The sequence below is a fragment of the Haliotis asinina genome, chromosome 11, assembly GCF_037392515.1.
Source record: "Haliotis asinina isolate JCU_RB_2024 chromosome 11, JCU_Hal_asi_v2, whole genome shotgun sequence".
In the NCBI taxonomy this organism is placed as follows: Eukaryota; Metazoa; Mollusca; class Gastropoda; order Lepetellida; family Haliotidae; genus Haliotis; species Haliotis asinina.
In genome coordinates, this window is record NC_090290.1 from 3,739,313 (window position 1) to 3,766,712 (window position 27,400).

Genomic DNA, 27,400 nt, shown 5'->3' on the forward strand with positions numbered 1-27,400 from the left:
TACAACAGATATTTTGTATTACACAACAAAGTCTGAAGTGAGTTACAGATGTCTAAAACACAATCTGGTGTGCCGCCTGCAGTGAGTCTCCCACCACGGTGCTGAAACTGCTGTTAAGTGACTTGTCTAGGTGAACCACACCCCACAGGGCAGAATCCACCTCCTGAGACAGGGACAGGCTTGTCAGTCTCGACCCCACCTTCTCCAGCCCATCTGAAAATAGGGAACATCAACATTTGGTGGCTGGCTCTTCACTTCTTGGGAATGATAATTTTAAGCATAATTTATCAATATTTTAATCTTAAAAGTACAAAAATTGCTAACACTCCCTGTACCATAGGTTTGTCATAGGTCAAAATTCTCTCTCTCTCTCTCTCTCTCTCTCTCTCTCTCTCTCTCTCACGCACGCACGCACGCACGCACGCACGCACGCACGCACGCACGCACGCACGCACGCACGCACGCAAAATGAGTACCTTTCATGATTACTAGATTTTTTACCCATTATCTTCAGTCATATAAAAACAAAATGAACTGCTTCATTACAGTGAACAATCATCAAAAACTTGGGTTTGATGGGATCTTCCTATCCAGGTTGTTATTGCAGATATGTATAACATGATGCATGTTGACAACTTCATGGAGTTTCGGTACTTACTTGCTACTGAAAGCAGAGCAGAGTTGTTCCCCTTGAATACTAAAGCTGGCCCTCTAAGAACTGGGGGAATGGAGAAAGCAGCTCCCTGGATCTCAACCAGAGTGGCATTGGATCCAGACACAGTTCCTTTAAAAGTGATTGGTCCCTCGCTAGTCTGTATCGTCACGGCAACAAGACAGCAGAAGGAACCTGGGACGGTATCTTCATGTTTCACATCAACCTGGAAGGACAGAAGCAGTATATGAATCAATCAGTGAGTGAGTGAGTGTTATTTTATTGTAGGGGTGGGTATTGCACAGAATTTTCATACTGCGACTCAAGAGGATATATTGCAAGGATTGCAAATTTTACAATAAATTTATGCAGCTCTCTTCTTGTATTATAGCATATGTGGAAGGTGCTTTTGCTACATAGAACAAAAGTTGTTGGCCTTTGATCACCTGACCTCTGCCCTCTCGCTATGGGCACCTGTCAGTCATCCTACATCTCTTGCAGCATGCTCAAGCCTCACGAAACAACCCGCAGTTGTCCTTCTCAACTTGGCGCCGCTGTAATCTGTGATGTGGGGCAGGTCGGATGGGAATCCATCTTGTGAGATAGGATAAGTATATAAATATACAACTTATTGTAAAATTTACAAATTTTTAAACTTATTCTATCTCTGAGGCCGAGAAAAGTATCCTTCCTTCGATACTAACTCTACACTTGTGATAGGTTGCTTCAAAAAAAACCTTGGCTTACACAGAACAGAACGCCAGGGAGTGGGCGCTCCCAAGTACCTGTGGTTTTCAGACGCAAGTTTTGACAAGCAAATGGATGCAGTTTGGCAAGTAAACCCCGCTCCTACGCGGATTTGTCAGGAAACCCCAGCTCGAACAGACGCCCAACTGGTAAAAAAAGGCATCGCCCGGTCAATGCTCAACTAGTTTAACGTTCTGTTCCAATCTCCCTGACTTACCCCAAGTACGAAAGGATTAGGAACACTTAGACATCCACAAAGGGTAATCGGAATCAACACTTCACAGACTTAATTGATCAGAGAGTAGAGGTCAACAAGTGGAATAACAATCTTCTCAGCATGTAACGCCAGACTAGCCCACAGTCTGTCAAAGTCATGCATGACGGTATGTCCATGCCCTAGTTCCCTAGGTGAGTTGATCTCCCCAGTTGAAACAGTACTTAAGATGTGGATAACATCGACATCTTTTATTAAGTACATAGCTATTCGATCTCACAAACGAACGCTTATCTGCGATTCTTGGAGGAAGAAACTTGCTGTGCCAAGCCCAAAGGCCTAAACTGATGACGTCCCTCAGCCGACAGATAATGTAGATAGTGTGAGGCAGAGACTGTCTCTGACAGCCAGAAACAACCCTCCAGGATGCTCTGCAGTGAACAGTTCCTATGTAGTGCCATCGTAGATGCTAATGCTCAAGCCTCATGAAGTTTCGCTGATGATGGTGGTTGTAGTCCTGTGAAGTTGTAGACTCTCAAGATGGTAGAACGGAGCCAGCAAGCCAGGGTGGTCCGAAAGACTTCCCCAGTAAAGGCCGTTGATCAGGTTGATGAACAGTCTTTAGCGTAGCCTGCGACGACTTCTAGATGCGACGACGTCCAGGTAGATCCGCAAAGCACGTACTGGGTACAAGGGCAAGTCTTCCGTGTCTTCTGGACCCACAATTGAGTACAGAGGTGGAATAGAGAACAAGCAATCCTGCTATCCGCGCAACTGGTTCTTGGTGATAAAGTCCCACCTCAAGCCAAGGAAGACCTTACCAAGATGCGTCCTCTCATCTGAGACACATCCAAACCATGCAGCTCAGATTTACAGGAAGCAATCGCCAGAGCTATCAACAAGGTTTTCAATGTGACTTGCTCAAAGTCCTTCTGTTCCAAAGGTTCATAATCCGGAGACGTAAGATGAGCCTACACCACTGATAAATCCCAAGTCAGAGGATGGAATTTAAGTGTATGATCAGCTAACTTGTAAGACCTTCAGGGGGGATTGTAGTCCTGGAACAACAGAAATCTTCAGTCCTGAGGCTGCCGCAATAACTGTGTCAAGCACTGCCAGATATGTTGGTAAAGTAGAACCTTTCAGCTTCTTAAGAGTTCCTCAGATGCTGAAGATACTCAGCAACATCTGGGGTGTTGTCGTTGTAGGAGATCGGAAAACCTTAGAACTCCATCGACAGCGAAATGCGTTTCTCTGCAACCCCTTCTCTGATATGCAGTTCTAAGAACAGTTGAAGCAGATGTAACTGAAGCTGTCCTCAAATTGTCAGTGCTTGTAAAGATGACAGAAGTCCTAATAATTCCTGCCATTGATGAAGGGATCCGGGTTGGGTCAACGCAAGGGGAATGAGCCGAAGCATCTTGAGAAATCAGTCCCTCGGAACAAACAGTTTGTTGGCTTGCATGTCGAACACTGCTCTGATGAACTGTAGCCATTGATGGGATCAGTTCCGACTTCTGTCGATTCACAAGCCATCCCAACTGGTGAATTCCATATGGCAAACAAGTAGTGACCAGTCGCTCTGAGCTTGTATGCAATCGTCTATGTATGCCTTGAACACAATCCCGATGGGATGAAGGAAGCTGACTATGGGTTTGGTGAATGTGGAGCCAGACCTAGAGACTCTATGGCCAGTTTCTGCAGAAGTGATGCTATAGTAGAGCGCAGGACCTCCATCTATGAATGGGATAAGTCCGAAGTACAGGGGAACAAGCAAGCGGAGGATTGGCTGTCACTGAGGTTAAGATGTCTTGAACATACTGGTCTCCTAGGATCGTCCAATTCGGGGCATAGACGCCAAGGCGTCCCCCCCAATAGTGATAAGTGAACAGGAACTGATGGAACTGGAAGCACTAAGCCTGAAACTGTCACCTTTGAGTCATTGTCTATCCTGCTTGTGAGACCCCAAAGATACAGACTTGACAGCTGTCTGCTCTGTGGAAGAATGTCGTCGCTTCCCTCTACGACCTCTTGAACCATGGCTACGAAAGGACTGAGGTGAACCAGAGCGCAGATCGTGGTTCATCAGGGTGTACCGAGCATCTGCTTTAGTGAGGTTCATATTCAGAGCGGGTATCATCTTACGAATCGAAGCGTCAAGATGCTAAAGTTCTCTATCCTCGACTAAAAACGGCGAATAGGTGCATTGTTTGGATCCAAGCAATGAAATGTCATCATCCACCGGTGGTGAAATGAGCCATGCGGCGCAGCAAAGCCATCCTTCACTTTCCAAAGATTGTCAAACACCGAATCCAAAGAAGACACCAATTGCGCAATACAAAGCCTAGGAGGGAATGTAATGGAAAAATCACCGGCCTTCATGTCAAAACACATAAGCAGATCAGCAATAGTAGAGCTGCACGGCAATGGCAGATTATCGGCAATCCAAACTAAAAGTTGAGAAGTGTCCACTCTGTCAACACACAAGTCCGATACCGCTGAGCCATCCGAAATATGATCAATTGGAGGTAAAGATGTAGGAGCCGACGACAGAACCAGTAAATGGATTGCTGAAGCCATTGCCTGCACCAACGCATTGAAGTTTGACGGTGGAGCCACCGAGGTATCCACCGTGAGTGACCAAGAGACCGGGATGATAGTCTTAATTGTTTTCTTTCAGCATAAAGCATAATGGCACATCTGTACACGCCATGTGCTTTTGCTCGACAGCCTGTGACAGGGAGAACAGGTGGCACTCTCTCACATACTTGCAGCCATGTGCAACTCAGGGAAGCCTGTAAACATCAAGTTCTCAGATACCTCACGCTAGTTAACAGATAGGATGCATAGGCGGAACCACAGTAGGAGTCAGTTACAATAGGGGTAAGCTCTCAAGGAATACATCTATGCCTTGTATCCAACATATGCGTTGAATCCAAGGTGAGCAGCGCACTGGTAGTATTCGCCGAATGCCCATTAAGCGACAGCCGAACTTGAGAACCAGTGTGGGTTGAAATTGACAAGAGCAGCGGACAGGATCCACATGCCTGGGAGGCGCTTTGATGTGAGAACCGTGAACTCAAGGTGATATCATCATAAGTAGGGAGCAGTGCACTCGACTCACATGAAGATATCTGTGCCGTAACAATTAAATGATGGCATAAATGTGATCTATGGCAACACTGTAGACGAATTCGGCAATGAATCAACTACTGTAATCGCCGGTCCAGTCATATAAGCACCAATCACAGAGGAGAGATGAGACGAACAAGACTGTGGAAGGACTGGCATTGATCAATGTGAAGGACTTGCAGAGGATAACAAACCCACCCTAAATGGTGACGGATCATCCACTTGAATAGGTGATGATGATGGCCGGAATAATTGAGACAAATTCTCACTCAAGTAAGCTTCAGCTAAAAATTCTTCATCCGCTGATGCAGCCTATCCATTAATTTCTCGCAATGGTCAACTTTCGATCCTTCTTAGATGAAGGAGGTAAGTCATCCACTTTCCGCTGATCATCATCAGTAAGACAACAAGTTTAAGCTGCAACTCTCGTGCATTCATCACTCAGCTGTTGGCAATACATGCACCTACAATCCCAATCACAGCGATGCCATAGGGAGAGAGTGAAGTATCATGGCTGATAAGCTGACCATGTGCTGGGAAGGGAGGTAATACATGGGTGAGTGTGTATTTTACGCTTCTTTTAGAAGGGAACTTCAAGGGATTTCAGGTGTTCCACTACCTTCGCCAGGAAAAGGAGATAAGCAATTAAGCATGAGTCAGGATAAGGAAAAATAAAAAAACTTTTAACCATGTCAGAATGTAGGACACCAGAAACAATTGACATCACGAATTAACATCAACACACCGGAATTTTAGACACAACTTGACCTGGTCAGGACATTTCAGAGATCACTGGTCATTAATGAGTAAATATTTATAACATCCAGATCCAAAACATTGCAATGCACTTGAACAAAATATTATGAACACAACTTCAGAACATAAATATCCGCAGATATCCAAGAGTTCCAAATGCATGTCGAAAAACTGTTTTTCAATCAGGGTATCGCAATACATATCAATTTCATGTCTTAACCAGTCAATCAGTTTTATAAACCCGTTTTATTGTGCAGCCCCATGATATTGCACACAAAACAACATTGTTTCAGTGTATAATTGTTTGTTTATTATTTAATATTATTTAATACCACAAACGTCAATCTACCACCTTGGCAAGTACAGGTGAGTTGAGGAGGGAACTTAATGGCAGCGAACTTCACCACTCACCTTCAGGCCTGCTTCTTTGGATAGTACAGGTGTGCTAACAACTCACCTCTAGGTCATCCCACTTTGCTGGTACAGGTGCGTTAATGATTCAATACATCTCGGACTTCACACTTCAGATGTATAGGTGGGTTAACAACTCACCTCTAGGTCATCCCACTTTGCTGGTACAGGTGCCTTAATGATTCACATCTCAGACTTCACACTTCAAATGTACAGGTGGGTTAACGACTCAACTCTAGGTCATCCCACTTTCTTAGTACAGGTGATTTGATCACTTACCTGCAAGTCTGCCTCCTTGGCTAGTACAGGTGAGTTGACAAGATTGAGCACATGGTCACCAGATGCTAGGTTGCGCAGGTAGCCGGCCAGCACAGCTGCATTCAAGTACTTGCCCGCATTGCTCAAAGATGCACCTGGAAATAATCGTATTAGAGTCAGTGATTAGGATTCTTCAGCAATATTCCAGCAAGATCTCAAATGCACTGTGCCCATGGTGCATGCACAGTGAATAGGTTCATGCCATGAACTGGGAAGACGACTTCCTAAAATCACAGCAAGTGATGCATGCAAGGATTATCCCAGGGGTCGCAGTTAGAGGACAAGACATTTTTCTTATGATTACAAGCATCTTCGGTCTGCAGTTGGGGTTGAGGAGTTTGACCCGACCTTTTGAAAATCAACACATTGATATTTTTTTTTGCATTGCCTGAGCCAAGGGGGGTTCAGAGGGTTCAAACCCACTGTACCCCATCTTTTAAAATTCCTGGATCCACTCATGATGCAGTTGGGATATGACATGACGTGTGTTAACCAAGTCAGTGGGCCTGATCACCCGATAACATTTATCGTCTGTGATGACATGCATCTGTTCCTGAAGATCAATTCTAACCCGTACCTTCACAGGTCCACAACACAATGAAACCTAAGCTGTTCAAAGCAACCGAAGCTTGCCTCACTCACTCAATCAATCTAAGGCATTACCATATGTTGTGAGCTGGACACTCTTGGAGGCGCCAGCAGCAACAGCTGAAGCCAGACTACCCAGACTCTCTCCTAAACTGACCAGCGGTTTTGTCTCTGGACTCAGGGCATTAGCCAGGGCAGGAGCATTTATCTGCAACAGAAGGTTAAATCTACATGAACATCAGCAGCATCTTCACCTACTCTACACCAACATCAACAACAGTAACACCATCTTCACCACCATCACCTACTCTACACCAACATCAACAGCAGTAACACCATCTTCACCACCATCACCTACTCTACACCAACATCAACAGCAGTAACACCATCTTCACCACCATCACCTACTCTACACCAACATCAACAGCAGTAACACCATCTTCACCACCATCACCTACTCTACACCAACATCAACAGCAGTAACACCATCTTCACCACCATCACCTACTCTACACCAACATCAACAGCAGTAACACCATCTTCACCACCATCACCTACTCTACACCTACATCAGTGGCAGTAACAGCACCATCTTCACCACCATCACCTACTCTACACCAACATCAATGGCAGTAACACCATCTTCACCTACTCTACACCAACATCAATGGCAGTAACAGCACCAGCTTCACCACCATCACCTACCCTACACCAACATCAATGGCAGTAACAGCACCATCTTCACCACCATCACCTACTCTACACCAACATCAACGGCAGTAATAGCACCATTTTCACCACCATCACCTACTCTACACCAACATCAATGGCAGTAACACCATCTTCACCTACTCTACACCTACATCAACAGCAGTAACAGCACCATCTTCACCACCATCACCTACTCTACACCAACATCAACAGCAGTGACACCATCTTCACCTACTCTACACCAACATCAGTGGCAGTAACAGCACCATCTTCACCTACTCTACACCAACATCAACAGCAGTAACAGCACCATTTTCACCACCATCACCTACTCTACACCAACATCAACAGCAGTAACACCATCTTCACCTACTCTACACCAACATCAATGGCAGTAACAGCACCATCTTCACCACCATCACCTACTCTACACCAACATCAACAGCAGTAACAGCACCATCTTCACCTACTCTACACCTACATCAATGGCAGTAACAGCACCATCTTCACCACCATCACCTACTCTACACCAACATCAACAGCAGTAACACCATCTTCACCTACTCTACACCTACATCAATGGCAGTAACAGCACAATCTTCAATACCATCACCTACTCTACACCAACATCAATGGCAGTAACAGCACCATCTTCACCACCATCACCTACTCTACACCAACATCAACAGCAGAAACACCATCTTCACCTACTCTACACCAACATCAACAGCAGTAACAGCACCATCTTCACCACCATCACCTACTCTACACCAACATCAATGGCAGTAACAGCACCATCTTCACCACCATCACCTACTCTACACCTACATCAATGGCAGTAACAGCACCATCTTCACCACCATCACCTACTCTACACCTACATCAACGGCAGTAACAGCACCATCTTCACCACCATCACCTACTCTACACCAACATCAATGGCAGTAACAGCACCATCTTCACCACCATCACCTACTCTACACCTACATCAATGGCAGTAACAGCACCATCTTCACCACCATTACCTACTCTACACCAACATCAACAGCAGTAACAGCACCATCTTCACCACCATTACCTACTCTACACCAACATCAATGGCAGTAACAGCACCATCTTCACCACCATCACCTACTCTACACCTACACCAATGGCAGTAACAGCACCATCTTCACCACCATCACCTACTCTACACCAACATCAACAGCAGTAACAGCACCATCTTCACCACCATCACCTACTCTACACAAACATCAATGGCAGCAACAGCAACAGCTACAAAGGAAGTTGAGGTGTAGGCTAACGGTAAGTAAAAATGTTAACATAATGTTAGCACTTCTAGAACAAAGCGGTTGTTTTTCATGGTCTGGACTGTGTTGGTTCTGTGATGCTACTCAACTGAAATACCATGTCACAGTTCACTATTGTATTTTATATTTTTGCAACTAAAATAGAAGCATTTGAAGATGGTTATAATGAGATGCCTCAAAATGAACGCACTGCTCCAAACAGGCTGGTTCCATTGGTGAGGTCCACAAACTGTTGGGCAATCTCCTCGGCGACACGAGTTTGTGCCTCTATCGTACTGGCTCCGAGATGAGGCGTGGCGATTACTTTTGGGTGCTTCACTATAGGAGAATCTTTGGGGGGCTCCTGGTAAACAAGGAAATGAATAGTAAGAGGATGGGAATCAGTTAGTCAATAGGCAAGTGGGTTGGGATTAGTTAGTCAGTAGGTAAGAAGGAGTGGGGGGATTACTTAGTCAGTAGGTAAGTGGGTGGGGATTAGTTTGTCAATAGGCAAGTGGGTGGGGATTAGTAAGTCAGTAGGTAAGTGGGTGGGGATTACTTAGTAGGTAAGTGGGCGAGGATGAGTCAGTAGGAAAGTGGGTGGGGATTAGTTAGTAGGTAACTGGGTGGGGAAAAGTTAGTAGGTAAGTGGGGATTAGTTAGTAGGAAAGTGGGTGGGGATTAGTTAGTAGGTGAGTGGGTGAGGATTTGTTAGTCAGTAGGTCAGTAGGTGGGGATTAGTCAGTAGGTACATGGGTGGGGATTAGTTTGTCAGTAAGTAAGTGGGTGGGGGTAGTTAATGAGAAGGTCAGTCTGTAATTGTGTGAATCAGTGGACACTATGCACATATTTGTGTAGTAATAAGAATTAATCAATCAAGAAATTACAGGTATGACTTGTGACACACCTAATTTGAACTTATCTAATCATTTTCTTATCCTTATTATGCGAACAAATGAATTCAAAATTATCATTTCACAAGATTAAAATGACATCTTCTTAACCTGTACAAATGTGAAGATGACCTGAAGCCCTCATGAGACAATGAGAGTAAAATGTGAATCCTGTGACAACAGTTACCTCTACAAACACGTCCAGGCCAGCACCAGCACACTGTCCTGACTCCAGCGCTCGGAGCAATGCATCCTCATCAATGATACCCCCTCGGGCACAGTTGACCACTCGCACGCCCTTCTTACATGCACTGAATACTGTGTCGTTTATCAAATCTGAAACAGTAAGACATTCAGTTATAACATGACACCCTCCCAACACTGTCCATACATGGATACAGAGGGAGCATGGGATTTATGGGGGTAACGGCATGTGATGATGGGGGTGCAGGGTGGGCTGTTGAGGGTAGGGCCTAGGGGTGTGCAAGCACACTAAGGCTTGTTAATCCTGATGCATGACAAAAACAGAATGATCGGTCTGCATTGTTGTTCATCTCCCTAGATCCAAATCTGCACTTTCTGTCTTCAATAATTTCAAAAATGTTTGTTTTTTCACATTTTACCTAATATTACAGTTATTACGTTTGTTAAAAATGATCAGGAGAGAGAAATTATGAGCATCAGCCTTGTTAATAATCAACTGCAAATTAAACATGATTTCAAAACCAGCTTCTATCCATTTATTTAATTTATAAAATACAAATAATCACAACATTTTCTGAATATTTTTTACCCAAATATACAATCAAAAAAAGTAAAAATATTACAATATATATAGATAAAGTACATATATGAACATCCTCACTGATGCAGTATACTTGTAATACCTAGCAGTCCACATGCACACATAGCAGAGCACATGATAATTTGGCTATCCACAATGTGTTACTTTTGTGTATGTTGTCATCATATTGCAGCTATACGATAATGGCCTGTGGACCACACAAACCGAGAGTTGATATTATAAACAAGAAGAGACACTGATGACAGACAGAATACAGTGACACATTCTCGTCCCACGGAGGTTACTCCTGTCATATCTTCCTATGCAACTTCTGTTCAAGTATGGTCACATTTTCCCATTGACCAAAAATCCCCAATGGCAAAAAATCCCAACCCAGATTATCTCCCTTCTTTCCATCCAATCCGATCGTTTGTTTCATTAACACAAATCCATTATGGTGGCAACCATGGATTTAGCTGATCTATGCATGAAGGTATAGATTCAGTATTTCATGTTTAACTTTCTGAAAAAGCAGAAGCTAGCACAACAGGGAGTGCAGGAATCAGTTGTCACGATATTTTTGTTGATGTGACACTTATTACATGTAATGGCTAGCTTTCCGGTGTCAGCGAGGACGTTAGAGACACCATTGATCCAACTTGATCCAACAAATAAATCTGTGCAATCAATCACGAATCCAGAATACAAGTACCATGAAAAGGCAACAGTAGAGAAGAGGCTACACAGTGGGTATGATGGTGACAGTGAAGGAGTAAACTGTGATGTCATATTTCACCTACTTTTTGTCTGTGGGATGAGAGGAGTATGAACTGTGATGTAGTCGACTTGAGGCCAGATTTGTTCCATAGGCAGCCATTCAACACCCCACTCAGAACAGACATCACCTCCAATTATCGGGTCGTATCCTATCGTCTGGGAAGAAGAAAGCCATTGCAGGATTAAAAAAAACAGACATAATGACAGGCTAGCTGACAACCTACAAGACTGCCATGTAGGTCTTCTCCGATCTCCATGAATGGAGATATCCTATCTGACGAAAAGTTCTGACTTTTATGTGCTTATCTCATCAACAATGTTATGTTGACCAGTGGTGTGACGATTAATCGATACGCATTGATGCATGAGCCACAGTTACAGTGAACTGATACACAGTTTCACACTATTGTATCCTGATACAATACTTCACAGGGGGCATGATGATACATTGATGTTTTACTTTCAATATTGCTGAATCACGATATCTGTCAAGGAAGATTTACTTTTGTTTGATGATTAAAATATATGCATAACTTATTTTCCCGTCATAAGTTTCTCAGAAATTCTTGCATCAGGAACTGTGTCAAACAAAGCACTTGCATTTTATTAACGTTACAAAGTCTGCGTATAAACTTAATTTTCTCATTTAAAAAAAAAACACTGAAAAAAGCTTGTGGCATTTATCGAAATAATGGTTTTGCTTTGATCTTAAGGTGTTTCATAGTTAGGGATAGAATTAAACATTTTAGTATTGTGATAGGTGTTGTATTGCCACCTTTGTATTGGGATTCATACTGGATCACAGCCTCTGTGCAGAATACTTTGGCAATATATTGTCATGACTAATATTTTAGTATTGTGATAGGTGTTGTATTGCCACCTTTGTATTGGGATTCATACTGGATCACTGAGCCTCTGTGCGGAATACTTTGGCAATATATTGTCATGACTAATATTTTAGTATTGTGATAGGTATTGTATTGCCACCTTTGTATTGGGATTCATACTGGATCACAGCCTCTGTGCGGAATACTTTGGCAATATATTGTCATGACTAATATTTTAGTATTGTGATAGGTGTTGTATTGCCAGCTTTGTATTGGGATTCATACTGGATCACAGCCTCTGTGCAGAATACTTTGGCAATATATTGTCATGACTAATATTTTAGTATTGTGATAGGTGTTGTATTGCCACCTTTGTATTGGGATTCATACTGGATCACAGCCTCTGTGCAGAATACTTTGGCAATATATTGTCATGACTAATATTTTAGTATTGTGATAGGTGTTGTATTGCCAGCTTTGTATTGGGATTCATACTGGATCACAGCCTCTGTGCAGAATACTTTGGCAATATATTGTCATGACTAATATTTTAGTATTGTGATAGGTATTGTATTGCCAGCTTTGTATTGGGATTCATACTGGATCACAGCCTCTGTGCGGAATACTTTGGCAATATATTGTCATGACTAATATTTTAGTATTGTGATAGGTGTTGTATTGCCACCTTTGTATTGGGATTCATACTGGATCACAGCCTCTGTGCGGAATACTTTGGCAATATATTGTCATGACTAATATTTTAGTATTGTGATAGGTGTTGTATTGCCACCTTTGTATTGGGATTCATACTGGATCAGCCTCTGTGCAGAATACTTTGGCAATATATTGTCATGACTAATATATTAGTATTGTGATAGGTGTTGTATTGCCAGCTTTGTATTGGGATTCATACTGGATCACAGCCTCTGTGCAGAATACTTTGGCAATATATTGTCATGACTAATATTTTAGTATTGTGATAGGTGTTGTATTGCCACCTTTGTATTGGGATTCATACTGGATCAGCCTCTGTGCAGAATACTTTGGCAATATATTGTCATGACTAATATATTAGTATTGTGATAGGTGTTGTATTGCCAGCTTTGTATTGGGATTCATACTGGATCACAGCCTCTGTGCAGAATACTTTGGCAATATATTGTCATGACTAATATTTTAGTATTGTGATAGGTGTTGTATTGCCACCTTTGTATTGGGATTCATACTGGATCACAGCCTCTGTGCGGAATACTTTGGCAATATATTGTCATGACTAATATTTTAGTATTGTGATAGGTATTGTATTGCCAGCTTTGTATTGGGATTCATACTGGATCACGCCTCTGTGCAGAATACTTTGGCAATATATTGTCATGACTAATATTTTAGTATTGTGATAGGTATTGTATTGCCACCTTTGTATTGGGATTCATACTGGATCACAGCCTCTGTGCGGAATACTTTGGCAATATATTGTCATGACTAATATTTTAGTATTGTGATAGGTGTTGTATTGCCAGCTTTGTATTGGGATTCATACTGGATCACAGCCTCTGTGCAGAATACTTTGGCAATATATTGTCATGACTAATATTTTAGTATTGTGATAGGTATTGTATTGCCAGCTTTGTATTGGGATTCATACTGGATCAGCCTCTGTGCAGAATACTTTGGCAATATATTGTCATGACTAATATTTTAGTATGCCCATACCTGCACTAATGCACACAAGACCATGCATCTTTATAACATGACCAGTGATTTAGGTTTAACAATCCACTTGGCAGACTTCCAGTTTCTTCACTGTGTGTCAACTTAAGTTTTCTGTAGTCTGTCGCGACACAAGCCTGGAACCTCATTTCCATTCCGCCAAGACCTTTCATCAATGTTAAACCCATAAATGAAGCATGTCTAGATTTTCTCAGGTTCTCAATTTTCAGTTCGAAAGTACTATTTGTTCCTATCAAAATTATGAATATTCTGAGACCATGTGGAAGTCTAACAGTAAAGGTGTCCCCAAGGGAAGTAACTCTGCACAACACCTGGGCTCTCCCGTGCCCCAATAACTGCATGAGTTAGTCAGTTACCCTCATTCCAAAAGACTGCATTCTTTGTGCCACTTCTTTCCCTATTCTCCCCAGGCCAATGATCCCCAGTGTCTTGCCGTTCAGTTCTGAGCCCATGAATCTCTTGCGGTCCCACTTTCCCTCCTTCATGGACTGAGCAGCTAGAGTTAGCTCCCTGAAACATCATATAAGTGAACGAAGCAGTTCAAATGGGATTTCTTAATGCCAACATGTTATTCCTCAAAGATGGAATATATTTTAAATTATGATATGACTCTGTTCTCTCCAGAAAAGGGCTGCTTACTTATTTACTGACAGATGAGACTTTTCTGAAGCTTAACAGTGTGACGTTTCATCCAAGACTAACTGAAATAATTCTAAATTAATTTCAAATAAGCCAGTATGCTGTTCTGAAACGGTGAGTGAAGTAAGTCACACCCAACCACTTGAGACAGGCTAGATTTCTGGAAGACAGACACATACATGCATACACATGCACACACACGCACATATCTACATAAGTGTGGTGCTCGTGTATCCCATATTACCCCATTACTACTTCTAACTGATCAAGCTCACCTGGTCATAGCTATAATGAGGGTACAGGTGTGTTCTGCAGCACTCAGTGTGTTCCCGCCAGGTGTGCTAAAACAGAGAAACTACAGTCCAGTCAAAAAGTATCTTATAGTATGGCAGTTGTATCAATAATTTGTCATCTCAATATAGACAACGTGAGTGAGTGAGTGAGTGAGTGACTGACTGACTGACTGACTGACAGATTTTTGTCCACAAAAAATCTTAAGGCATGAGGAAAAAACATAAAAATGAAATCAACAGTCAACATACTCCTTCTAAATACTAAAAGTATTTTACATTTGGCAATTTATGAAATGAATATGGTGCAAAAACAGTCTACTAACAATTTCCTTGTAAGTTTATATTTTCGGCCAATAAAGAAATTAGAATTTTATTTTTAGAGTGGAGAAAATTAATTTTCAGTTTTTTTCTTAATCTTGAAAAATTAAGGCCATGGGATAAGTAAAGCATGAAATAAAATTGGTCTGAACTGGAACCTAACTGCCAGTACACAAAGTCAGCCACTTAACCCACTCCACCACAGCTGTAACTGACTCTGAGGGTATTGGTTCCAATCCCAGATAAGACCAAAACAAAAGTACTAGAATCTGTACTTCACTTTTGTGCTCTCTAAGTTTAACCTTAATCAGGATTGTAGTCACCGAGAATCTTGAATGTGCTTGCCATTTCAGCGAGTAAAATACTTTTCTATACAATTATGTTTTCTACATGTTAACATGAACAGGCGTTTTATATTGTAAGGAATCAGGTACACAGCTAGCCATAGGTTGCAGAACTGTATATATATTTAGATACATGTACTATAGAGGACTTTCACAGCAAAAAACATGCGTAACCCCAGGCATTTTTGAAAATGGTAGCCACGCCCTGGTGAATGTGCTCAAAGAGCATCATATCATTGTCCTTATACCAATTCCTACAGGAGAGTTATTATCATGAGTACTTTTAATGTGCTTACCATTCTTGCTGTGTATGATTAGTTTAGGAGGTTTAAAGTTACAAAATATGAAAATGTCAAGAAATTGCTAAATTTGGTATCACATTGTGGAAAAATGTGTCAGAGCGTTTGGCACATTAATTAAGTTCTAAAAAACAAAAAAATTAAAAGAAGACTGATTCAACAATGATAAAAAGATTTTTATAGTTACAAGTGATTTTTTATATAGTAAATTCACTCTCGACTAATATTCAACAATAAAAGAAATATGATACCAGGGGTTATTAACATTATCTCAAACATCATACACAAATTAAATTTGACAAAGGGAAATAACTCTTACCCAGGTTTACCTCATGATAAATGCTTGTGTGGTAAAAATATCATGTAATATGTTTAGAGGGAAGATAAAGGGAAATAACTGCGTAACATAAATATGTGCTCCCATTGTCGCATACACGGTATGTGCACAACCCAAGGAATCCAACCTCTTAAAGATATGAATGCATTTATATATTATCATTGGACCTACAAAGCACACACTTCCATAGTTCAATGGCCATCGTTGTGTACGCTCACAACATGATGGCACTTACTTCATGACGATAACTCCTCTCCGCGTCGCAGCCTGACAGTCAATGTTGTCCACACCAGTCCCTGCTCGACCAATGATCTTCAGATTTGATGCCGCATTTATAACATCAGCTGTGACCTTGGTCGCCGACCTTACTATCAAGCCATCGTATTTCTGAAAAAGCAAATTGATGTCTAGATTTAGTTCTGTGAACATTTAACAAGACATCTGTACTGAGTCCTGAGCACTAGACCCTGGTCCAGAATGACAAGAGTCCAGACAGATGGTTAAAACAGTCCACTTTCACAAATAGCTTGTATTAGACAAGGGCACCACCACTGATACCACAATCTGTTGATCTGGCAGGTTGTTGTCACTAGTGAATGAATGAGTGAGTATTGTATTACATCGCTTTTAGCAACTGGCAGGTGATTAAACTTCAAATTCATTCTACCATAGCTACATGAAAGGCTCAAATTTGATTGGTCAATCAATAAAATCAGACGGTGCATGTTCGGTTCCAAATGAAATTTAGAGCCTATCAATTCTGCAAAACATTCATCTAATTTCCCAATGCAGGACATTTATCTCCAAACTTGTTTTCATGAAAATGAAGTAAGAATGACTTCATCTTTGTTGATCAGTCTGTATTATCGGACATGCCACAGCAGAGGTCACAAATCAGTCATGAATTCTGGGATATCATCTGGATACTCATGGGAGAAAAACAGGGGTGGGTGGTCAAAGCAAGCCCTCTCATTGGTTAACACTTGCTATCGTCTTCCATTTGTGTCAAGATTGTTTGGTTCAGAGTCAAAATCAGCTTTCAGTCTTCTTGTAGAAGACACAATAAAGTGAGTGAGCAATATTCCAGCAACATCATGGCTGGGGACATCAGAGAACAGCAGCAAAATGGTAGGTGTCATGAGTGGTGATCGATAGGCCAATCGCCCATGATTAGGTTTAGATGAAGTTTTAATCAATTGCATGAAACAGCAATGTAGTGATCGGCAAAGCAGGCGGGTGGGGTACACCGAAGTGTCCGGCCTTGTCCAAATATATTGTACTGTGAAGTGTTTCAAGTCGGGGGTCATCCCAAAATTTTCATATTTAGAAAAACAATATCTTTAATCCTCGAAATGACATGAGGGCCTGTGCACACAGTGCCTATTTGAGCACCAATTTGTCAGCCAGGGTAGCACTAGAAGTGCATACAAGGGGTTCAAAAATTAATTCAAATGGAGGGGTGATTAGGTTGGTTGGTTGATTATGTTCTTAACCTTAAAGAACTCAAACAACAGTTAATGTGGAAACATTTATAAGGTAGATGTTTGACATTTAAGATTCAATCAACAATCCCTACTAGATAGAACTTTGTAATAGACAGTTGATGGGACAGTACATTAGGTCATTGCTGCACTCTCAATACACAACATGTAATTATATGAACTTCTTGGGAGCCAAGCTTTACCATGTTTACCTAGCAGTTTCACCATATCTGCTGTATCATCAATTAGCATTATTGCGAGGGATGAGTGTTCTAGTTGCTCGGCTTTCCAGATGTTGAAGAATACAAATCACATGAGGATTTCAATTATTCATCACTTGTTATGTTAATCAACATCTGGTACACAAAACAACTCTACTAGAAGCTGCTGAATTGCATGACCAGATGCAATGTTAGAATTTTACAAGTATTACAGTTACAGAGTAACATAACTCTGTGATTTGAACAGCTCTGTACCTAATGGATTCTGATATAAAATCATCAAAATTCTGCAGCAGTTTTACTAATAAACATTTCAGGTTGAAACCACAAGAATGGTAAACTGTTTATCACAGAGAACTCAATTTCACTTTCAATTCATTGGAGGATTCAATTTCTTACGAGTGAATCACACGTTAAAGGTTTAGTCATTATTCGAAAGTAAAATGAGAAGCTTAAATTTTATGAACACAAGTGAACTGGTTTATAGAAAAGACAAATTTACAAAAGCCATTGATCAGCTGTGTGGAATATTGCTTACAAATGGTGATGCTGTTCTGCTGACCTCAACCTATGTGGACACCTATTCGATTCCCAAGGCTGAATACGGGAACGGCAGTTATTGCAGGTCATATATTGTTTTTCATGCCTTACACACATTATTGACGGTATAACTGGTGATTAATTTGAGTGACAGTTCGTAAGTTAATGTTTTGGGAGGGGAGATACGGGCGGAACTCTCACCCATAAACATGATAAATATTGTCTCATATTACTCTAAGCCGTATCCTCAAGTGCGCAAACCTTTTCACTATATTTCTCTACTGTATAGAACTAGTACAGTACGTTGATCAGAAGTGTGATATTATCTTGTGAACATTTTCTAGTCAGTTTATCGAAATTATCTACCAACCCTGTTAGTGAAGTAGAATCATCTTCCAAGACTTGGCGGACAAGTTCTAGTTGCCCACATGATGGTATTGACCTTAAAAGTCGTCATATGTTAATTCTGTTTGTGTCCAGAATAAAGAGTATAAATATGTCCATAGTTGAAGAGTAAAAATCTAGGTCATTGTGTAAAGAGTTAATATAGGGACTGTGGTAATGGCAGTGATTGATTTATATTTACGTACGCTTCAGTTAGTGTTGCAAGTTGCATAATAAAATAACTCAAATAACTCAAAACATCTTTATTTGTGTTTCAGAATATGCTTTGCATTTCTGTATTGCACCATCAAACAAGACAAAACAATACAGAACATAGAAGAATTCATGGCTCGGTTGTCTGTTCTGTTCACACCACGGATGCTAAAGTTGTTAATTAAACTTTGTTGTATTTCATGTTACTTTTAAAAAACTGAAATAAAACATTACTAAACACAGAATATTCAACTTTATTTTAACTTCTAATTCAGTGATTTATTTCTTAACTTTGAGATACTGTTACGTTATTGCACATGTTTAACAAGATTTCAGCCGTGGGAAAGTCCCAACTTAATTTCATAGCATTCAAACACTGATGAACATATACATATAAAGATTATAGAATCTGCATGAGACATGTAAACAGTACCAAAAATTTAATGGTAATGCTAGTTTTCAGGGCACCATCATTTGCATATGCTTGAGGTCTTTCACTGTCTGACCTCGGAGGGCACTTGTAAAGAACAAGGGCTTCTGCAAGTGATAATGCCCTGAAAAATAGTGTGTTACCATTATTATACAAGGGGATGTCAATAAGTTTTGAGCCTTGAGCATTTTTCATACCCAGGTGTCACAGTCTAAGGTACGACATTGAACCGTGGGGTGTAGTTGATGTGATATATAAGTTTTGGTATCCTGCACTCAGAAGTTATTGAACAGCTCACACTGACAGAAAGAGACCCCCCTCACGGGAGTGAAAATGAATAAAATTGAGTATAGAGCAGTAATTAAGTTTTTAGTTCTTGAAGGAAACTCGGCGAAGAACATTGAAGAATTTTAGGCTTTCAGCAGTTTATGGGAAGTCTTCCCCTTCATCTGCTACCATCAAATGATGGGTCAATGAATTTAAGCATAGTAGAGAGAGTCTTGAAGATGACCGCCGTCCAGGTCGCCCAACAACAATCACTAGTCAGGAAAACATTGACGGAGTGCATAGACTTGTGCTGGAAAATCGTCGAATCACACTCCACAAGTTAGAGGAGACCACAGGCATTTCACACGGATTCATCGAGACAATTCTTCATGAACATCTCGTCATGTCTAAGGTGTGCGCAAGATGGGTGCCAAGAATGCTTACAGATGAAATGAAGCAAACAAGGGTCACCATAAGCAACTCCATGCTAACCAGATACAACAAGAATCCAGAAGATTTTCACTTTAGGCTAGTAACCTGTGATGAAACCTGGATCCACCACTATGATCCTGAGAGCAAACAAGAATCCATGGAATAGAAACATGTCACTTCTCCCAGGACCAAAAAGTTCAAAGCCTCCAGATCAGTGCAGAAGGTAACGGCGACAGTCTTCTGGGATAGCAAAGGCGTCATCCACATAGATTACTTACCAAAAGGAAGACCAATGAATGGGGAATATTACGCTAACTTGTTGAGGCAAGTGTGACAGTCAGTCAAGGAGAAGCTCTGGGGCAAGATCAGACGTGGTATTCTTCTACATCAAGACAATGCTCCAGTACACACCTCTCACGTTGCAGCCGATGCTGTCCAGGAATGCGGGTACGAAATCTTGCCGCATCCCCCTACTCTCCAGACCTGGCACCAACTGATTACCATCTGTTCCCAAATCTCAAGAAACACTTGCGTGGTCGTAGATTTCAGGATGATAATCAGCTTATTGCTGCTACTGAGGCTTGGTTTGAGGACCAAAATGGCGCCTTCTACAGAGATGGCATCAGCGACTGGCAGAAAAGATGGAACAAGTGTCTTGACTCACAAGGGGACTATGTTGAAAAATAAATGTGGTTCATACCAGTATTTTGTGTTTTTTTATGCAAGGCTCAAAGCTTATTGACATCCCCTCGTAGCTAAAATGGATAGAAGTTTTAATAACTGTGTCAGTTTTGAAGCAATTACTCCTTGGAACAAACGACGGAGGTCAATGAACCACTTTTTACAAATATGGAAACATCGTAGAACAAGACAGATGACATGAGCATGATGACATTTGACCTTGACCTTTGACCTTGACCTTTGACCATACTACCTGCCATAAATGATTTCAGTGTTAAACAAGTTTAGACCTCCAGTCGATGTTTTAATTGCTGCATGTTGAAATTTATGGTACAATTGTTAAAGTTGGCACTGGAAAGAAGTGCACAGGGATATGTGACAATTGTGCGTCAGAACTATTGTCAGTATGGAATCAAAGTTCAAATAAGTGTTAGGTGACTGGGCACCAAGATCTGAGCTAGTTATGACGCCACCTAACAGACATGATAATCGCCTCTCGTCAAGCAATTTGGAGGCATTATCAAGTTACAGAGGCGTGCTCATTTCTAAAGAACATACAGGCATTTTAAAGATAATTCAAACCAGTTTTGTTCTGATACCAGATATATAACCAGAAATTTTATGAAGGATCTGAAAATACATATTTATGAAAATCCTTTAAGCTTTATTGTCAGTTTACTTTCAATAAAATATTCTGACTTTATCCTTGCCAGTGTTTTGCTGAATACAAATAAGGGCAAACACGCTCTCCTGTCATGGCTCCTGAGCAGCATACCAGTGACATAACAATATAACGGTTTTGAATATAGCCAAAATAACACTCAATCCAATGAAGCTGATAAAATATACTGAACATCATTGAAAACGCACCACCCCTAAAATTGTGGATTTCTAAGAGCAGAAGTGAGCAATCTATGTACATTTTACATATTTGTGTAGACCAATGTTTGATAAAGAAAAGAAGCAAAAAACAATCAAGCAAAACAGTGAAGATTTAATGCAGCTGACAATGAAATAAAGATGGGGTCAAAATGGAAAGTCAGTAGCGTGTATGACCCCCGTTAGCAGCAACACAAGCTGTGCAACGTCTCCTCATTGAACGGATAAGTCTCTGAATAAAGTCCTGAGGCACTGCATTCCACTCTTGCTGCAAGGCATTGTCGAGTTCCCCAAGGTTGTTGATCTGCGGACGACGTGCGAGGCGTTGGCCGATGTAATCCCACAAGTGTTCGATGGGTGACAAATCTGGTGACAATGCAGGCCAATGAAGTAGAGGAATGTTGTTGTTAGCCAGATACTGTATCGAAACACGTGCAGTGTGGGCTCGTGCATTGTCATGTTGAAATGTGTGCAGATCTTGATGCTGGTGAAAGAAGGGAACGACGTTGTTCTGAAGAATGTTGTCATGGTAGTAAACGGCATTCACTCTGCCACGACAAACAATCAGAGCGGTTCTGTGGTGATAACCTATCCCTCCCCACACCATAATGCTCCCTCCCCACACCATAATGCTGTCTCCACCCCACCGATCGGTTTGCACAACACAATCCTGATGATAACGCTCACCCCGTCGACGCCATACCCGTAGACGCCCGTCAGCATTTCGCAAGTGAAAACGCGACTCGTCGGAGAACACCACACCATGCCAACGTCGTAACAACCACACACGATGCTGTTCAGCCCATTGTCGGCGTTCACGGCGATGCCTGTCAGTCAGGATGGGTCCAACGTAAGGGCGTCGACAACGTAACCCTGCCGCACAGAGACGGCGTCGGACGGTGGAAGCGCTGATCAAACCACGTCGACCCTGGACAGCGTTGGCGGTTCTGGCAGCGGGCAAGGTTCGATCCCGAATATGGCGCCGTACAATGTCTCGATCTTGACGAGGGGTGGTAACACGTGCCTGACCTGGGCGTTGCCGGTCCCTGCTGGTTCCTGTTTGTTGGTATCTGTTAGCAAGCCTCAGAATGGTCGAATGATGACACCCAAATCGTCGTGCAATGTTTCTGCTTGAAGCGCCGACCTGCAACATACCCAAGGCCTGTTCTCGTTCCTCTGGTGACAATCTTGGCATGGCGAAGAAACTTTACTTACGAAAGTACTGCGAAAATGAGAACGGTTTTGTGCTGAAGGTCATTTATACCCCTGAACGGCATGCTTTCTGCATGCAATTTGTGCCCTTCGTGTGTGATGTGCATGAATTTTGTTGTTTTCATGTGATGTGTTTGATGATGTGTTCGAACGATCCGTTTTTTACTGTAGAGCGTTATTTACGATCTAGTGTGTTATTATCAAAATTCCCACCATTAATTTTCCATTTCCAAAAGATTCTATTGCCTTATTTCAAAATTTACAGGTGGTGCGTTTTCAATGATGTTCAGTATATCTTTGGAACAGCTGTGTATCCGGGTAAAATATGAATAGAAAAATTCCAACTGCACATTGAAAACTATCTGTTAGATGTTAAAATGTTAGATACACAAAAGTTTAAAACATGAGTGCGGATATATTCATATAAAATGCTTGCATATTGTATGCTTGCATATTGTATGCTTGCACACTGTATCCCATCAGTATGGGATGAGTGAGAAAAATCAGGTGAGAAAAATCAGGTGAGAAAAATCAGGTGAGAAAAATCACTGAAATACCTGCATATTTGAAAGGGTTTATGCTCGGAGTGGGCCGTGGCTGACTGAGCCAAGAATATTCACACCTTTCACAAGCTTGTGCTTGTGAGCCGGCCATCGTCTGTTTAGTGAGTGACTGAGTGGGCCATCCTACGATATTGAATCAGTGGAATCAAAGCAGGAAATAACATTCTATCCGTAGTAACTCCGAGTTACCCTCAAACAACGGTTGAACAAATCTTTAATACAACATGCAAAATACTGAAGCGTCTACAAAACATTAAAATAACAGCAGCAAATGGGATGATTAAGTGACTAATTAATCTCATTAGTTACTCTCAGTTACTCCCTGCTACCCTCAATACAGAAGCGTCTACAGGTTAACGAGGTGACTCATTAGTGACTGAGTGGGCCACCCTTATTCTCGTCAGTGACTGAGTGGGCCGCTCATTTTTTGATTATGCAATTGGGTAGTGGCCCACTCCAGGAATATACCATTTGAAAGCCCTGGGTAATGGAAAATAAAATATCCACTCAACATTCAAAATAGCCATTCCCAAGCAAATGGAGTGGGTACTATCACTGAAATACCCACATGTTTGAAAATTAAATATCCACTCAACATTCATTATACCCACTTCCAATAAAGTACAGTTGGTGCAGTACCCACATGAGCTAAATCTCATCTGGAGCTCTGTCATATTCATCTGTCCTTGTTTTAAACAATGCTTTTGTGTAGATTTTAAGGGTATGGAATAATTTTCATGCTGTATTTGCTACAGGACGGTATAATAAGAGCTTGAAACAGTTCCACAATGACATGGCTATGAGGCCATAACATTTGTGAAAGTGGTCGTAATGTGATAGACAGGTGTATTGAATGTAATGGTACTCCTACAGCTGACAGTGATGTTATTATTCATCAATGATGCAGTAGCTAGTACTGCTTTAATAAATAAACATCTGGTGACTGTTTCATGTACATATACTTGCACGCATACAAAGCTCAAGGTTTTTTTTAGCCAAATAGGAAACAAACTTGGAACCCTAAATTGACACGATTTTTTGGGCATATTGTGAAGCCTGATGGTATTATCAGTAGTTGTTGGAAGGCCGGAGTAGAAACACATCAATAGAAGGGATCACCACAACACAACGTACCAATGAACATGTGGCTATCATGCACACACTGCTCGTGAAATCAAACATGCACAAATTGTCACCACCATTAGTGGGTATAACACTGTACAAAAGTTGGGTCTATCACACCTTGTTCAACAATGACATGTCTAACTCAAATTGAAAGAAACCAGCTGTTGGACTTTTGGAAGATTGATACACCACAATAGAGCCAACAGATGACTTCCTCGGAGCGGCCGTCCCAGGGCCACCACCACTCCACAAGATCAGCATATTGCAAATCAACATCAGCAAGATCTGTTCCAGTCAACCCTCCTACCTGTCAAAAATTTAATGATGCCACCAGTCTTGGTAGCCAGTGAAACATTTTCACTCAATTTTTGGTCTATCTGACCCTGTATGAATTTCTAGTATTCAATGTTGAAAATTACATACACATACTCCCTGTACTAAGTCTTGACTTGCGTTACTTTTGTGTGTGAGTATATATTTGTCATGCACAACACGTGTGTACGGTTAAAGTGTAACTTAGTATAATAGAATGAGCAGTTGCGGTTACCAAAATGATACATCCAATGCAATGTGACATTACTGTCAAATGATTTCAAAACAAGCATAGTGACTAAAGTAACATAATCCTCCGCTGCAAATTATTAAATCAATCTTCATACTGAAACCTCCGAAGAATTGTTGTGACCCTGAAAATGACCTGAAGATCACCAAATTCAATTGAGCCTTATGCCATCCCTAGATAAACCTTTATGTCAAATATGACAAAAATCCAGCGACCGGTTCTTGAGATATCTCGTTGTACATACATTTCGGATGGAGCCTAATACTAGGCTATTTGATGATCTCTGATGTTTACCACTTCCATTAAACCTGCAGGTACTGTGGTGACACACCTCCACCAACAACCATGACACACTTGGATTCAAAACAACAATCACAGGTTTTCTCACCAATAACTGCAGCACCTCACACAACTGGGCTTTCCACTCGTCAATATTTTAAGGATTTTACCACAGTGCATGTATTTTTTAACAAAGATCATAATATGAATTCTTTTAGTTTCAAGCAACTCCAACAAGAATTCAGCTTCAAAGTGGGACATTTAATGCATGTCAACGCACAGTTATATTATCAATATAATGACACTGAACTGAATTTTCTTCAAAACTTCATCACTGTGTATTTCAAACAAGAGATATGAAACAGCATTCATTTATCCATTACAAAATGCATCGTCTAAATACAAGGTCATATTTAGTTATAACTGAAAGATTTTGTGTTTTGTGTGCAAGAAATAATTAAGTCTTTTCAAAGTATGCATCCATGACATTTATGACCACTACAAATAACTTACATCATGTTTATGTAGTAGAGCATGGTGCCTCAAAGGTGACATCCTTACCATGTCAGCTTGTTAACGAGGTTACCTAGCTCTTTGGTAATGTGGGCAAGACAAACAACTTGAGATCAGAAGGTCCATAGTTCGAATCCCAGCACACGACTCAGAAATTTTGTGGTATTTATATGTATGGATGTCGGTCTGATTTAATCCTCTATTATCAAGAGATAGACAGACAGACAGACAGGCAGATATATAGGTGGATGGGTGGGTGGGTATGTAGGTAGGTAGCGAAGTGGGAATTCATTTATTTCCAACAAACATTTCAATGTAGATCTAGTATTAAGTACTTTTAATTCGAACGCTACCTCAAAACAAATAAAAACAGGAGAAAAAATAAAATGGCCACCACATCGGTTGCATCAGCCTAAAGATGCCATGTCAGCAATGTCATGATGTCCTAAGGCAGAGTTCAGTCAGCTGACAGAAAAATCCAATACATTTCACAAAGAAAACATGAAGATGATGAAATCGCTGCTCCGTTAAAACAGAGGGACATGCTGACACTATTCGCGGAAGACACGTCGCCAGCATATTCCTTGCAAGTCACTAAGTCACTGACCTGCTGAGCTGAACATAACTTAATTTATCTGAAACAATGTTAACGAAATCTTGAGTGCATTGTCAGTGTAGACCTGTGCCCAGTCAACAAACGTGGACTGGTCCTGGAACTTGACATAAATATCAGCTGATTGATGATGAAATCTTTCCAGGGGTTTTCAGTGTACTATTTTCCAGATAACTATTCTCATCAACCTCAACATTCTATCGATTATACTGCAAGGAGCATCTTAATGTGCTTTTCTCGGCAACAAAAGCTTTCCTGGGCCAGTTACTACTGTAAATCTATTGTGAAATAGTTTATATAAGATAAAAAAGAAAGCACTGGTGTGTAAAAAAAACCCGAGTCAATCACAACCAGTGACAAATAGTGAACATTCATTTATATCGAATGTGATTGGTTGGATGCACATAATTAGTACTGATAACAAAATCAAATGTAATCAATACTTCAATGGTATCCAAAACAAATACAAACTAAAGTTAATGGATACTCATACTGAATACTAACTTAACTGTGCTTACAAAAATAATTACAGATCAAGCTATGACAAGTTGATTTATCTTTGCCTCTATTAAATGTTATATTAATCTACAAGCACGAAAATGGCAAACAAAAAATAATAAATCATCAGGCGTTGGGTAATGACAAATATATGAGAAGTAGTTGTCCATACAACATTATATTATACATATGTAGGTCATTGCCAGTGTAAACTTCCACTCTAAATATGTCAACTCACCGGTATCTCTGCGAGTAATTCCTCTTTTGACAACTTGGTATTTTTTATCACTTCGATTCCATTATTTTCCAAGATCTTCACACATTTGGGGTCAACTTCATCGCTAATTAAAACTCTGCGTAGTGCAATAACCATTTTGCTTGGGTCGGGGCTCTGTCAACGTAACAGGTGGTCGCATACAACAGCTTGGTGACAGTTATCCAACAGAC

The 27,400-nt window shown here is 41.0% G+C and overlaps 1 protein-coding gene across 1 annotated transcript; it reads right to left on the reverse strand.

Moving 5' to 3' along the window:
* On the reverse strand, window positions 1-27,400 carry LOC137255238 (D-3-phosphoglycerate dehydrogenase-like). The gene is made up of 11 exons (XM_067792676.1): window positions 27,192-27,400; window positions 16,296-16,447; window positions 14,745-14,810; window positions 14,187-14,340; window positions 11,296-11,428; window positions 9,899-10,047; window positions 9,030-9,182; window positions 6,894-7,026; window positions 6,192-6,325; window positions 659-878; window positions 1-213 (listed from the first exon to the last, which is right to left on the reverse strand). Exons 1-11 carry the CDS (start codon window positions 27,324-27,326, stop codon window positions 53-55), a joined length of 1,590 nt encoding a protein of 529 aa, XP_067648777.1. The 5' UTR covers window positions 27,327-27,400; the 3' UTR covers window positions 1-52.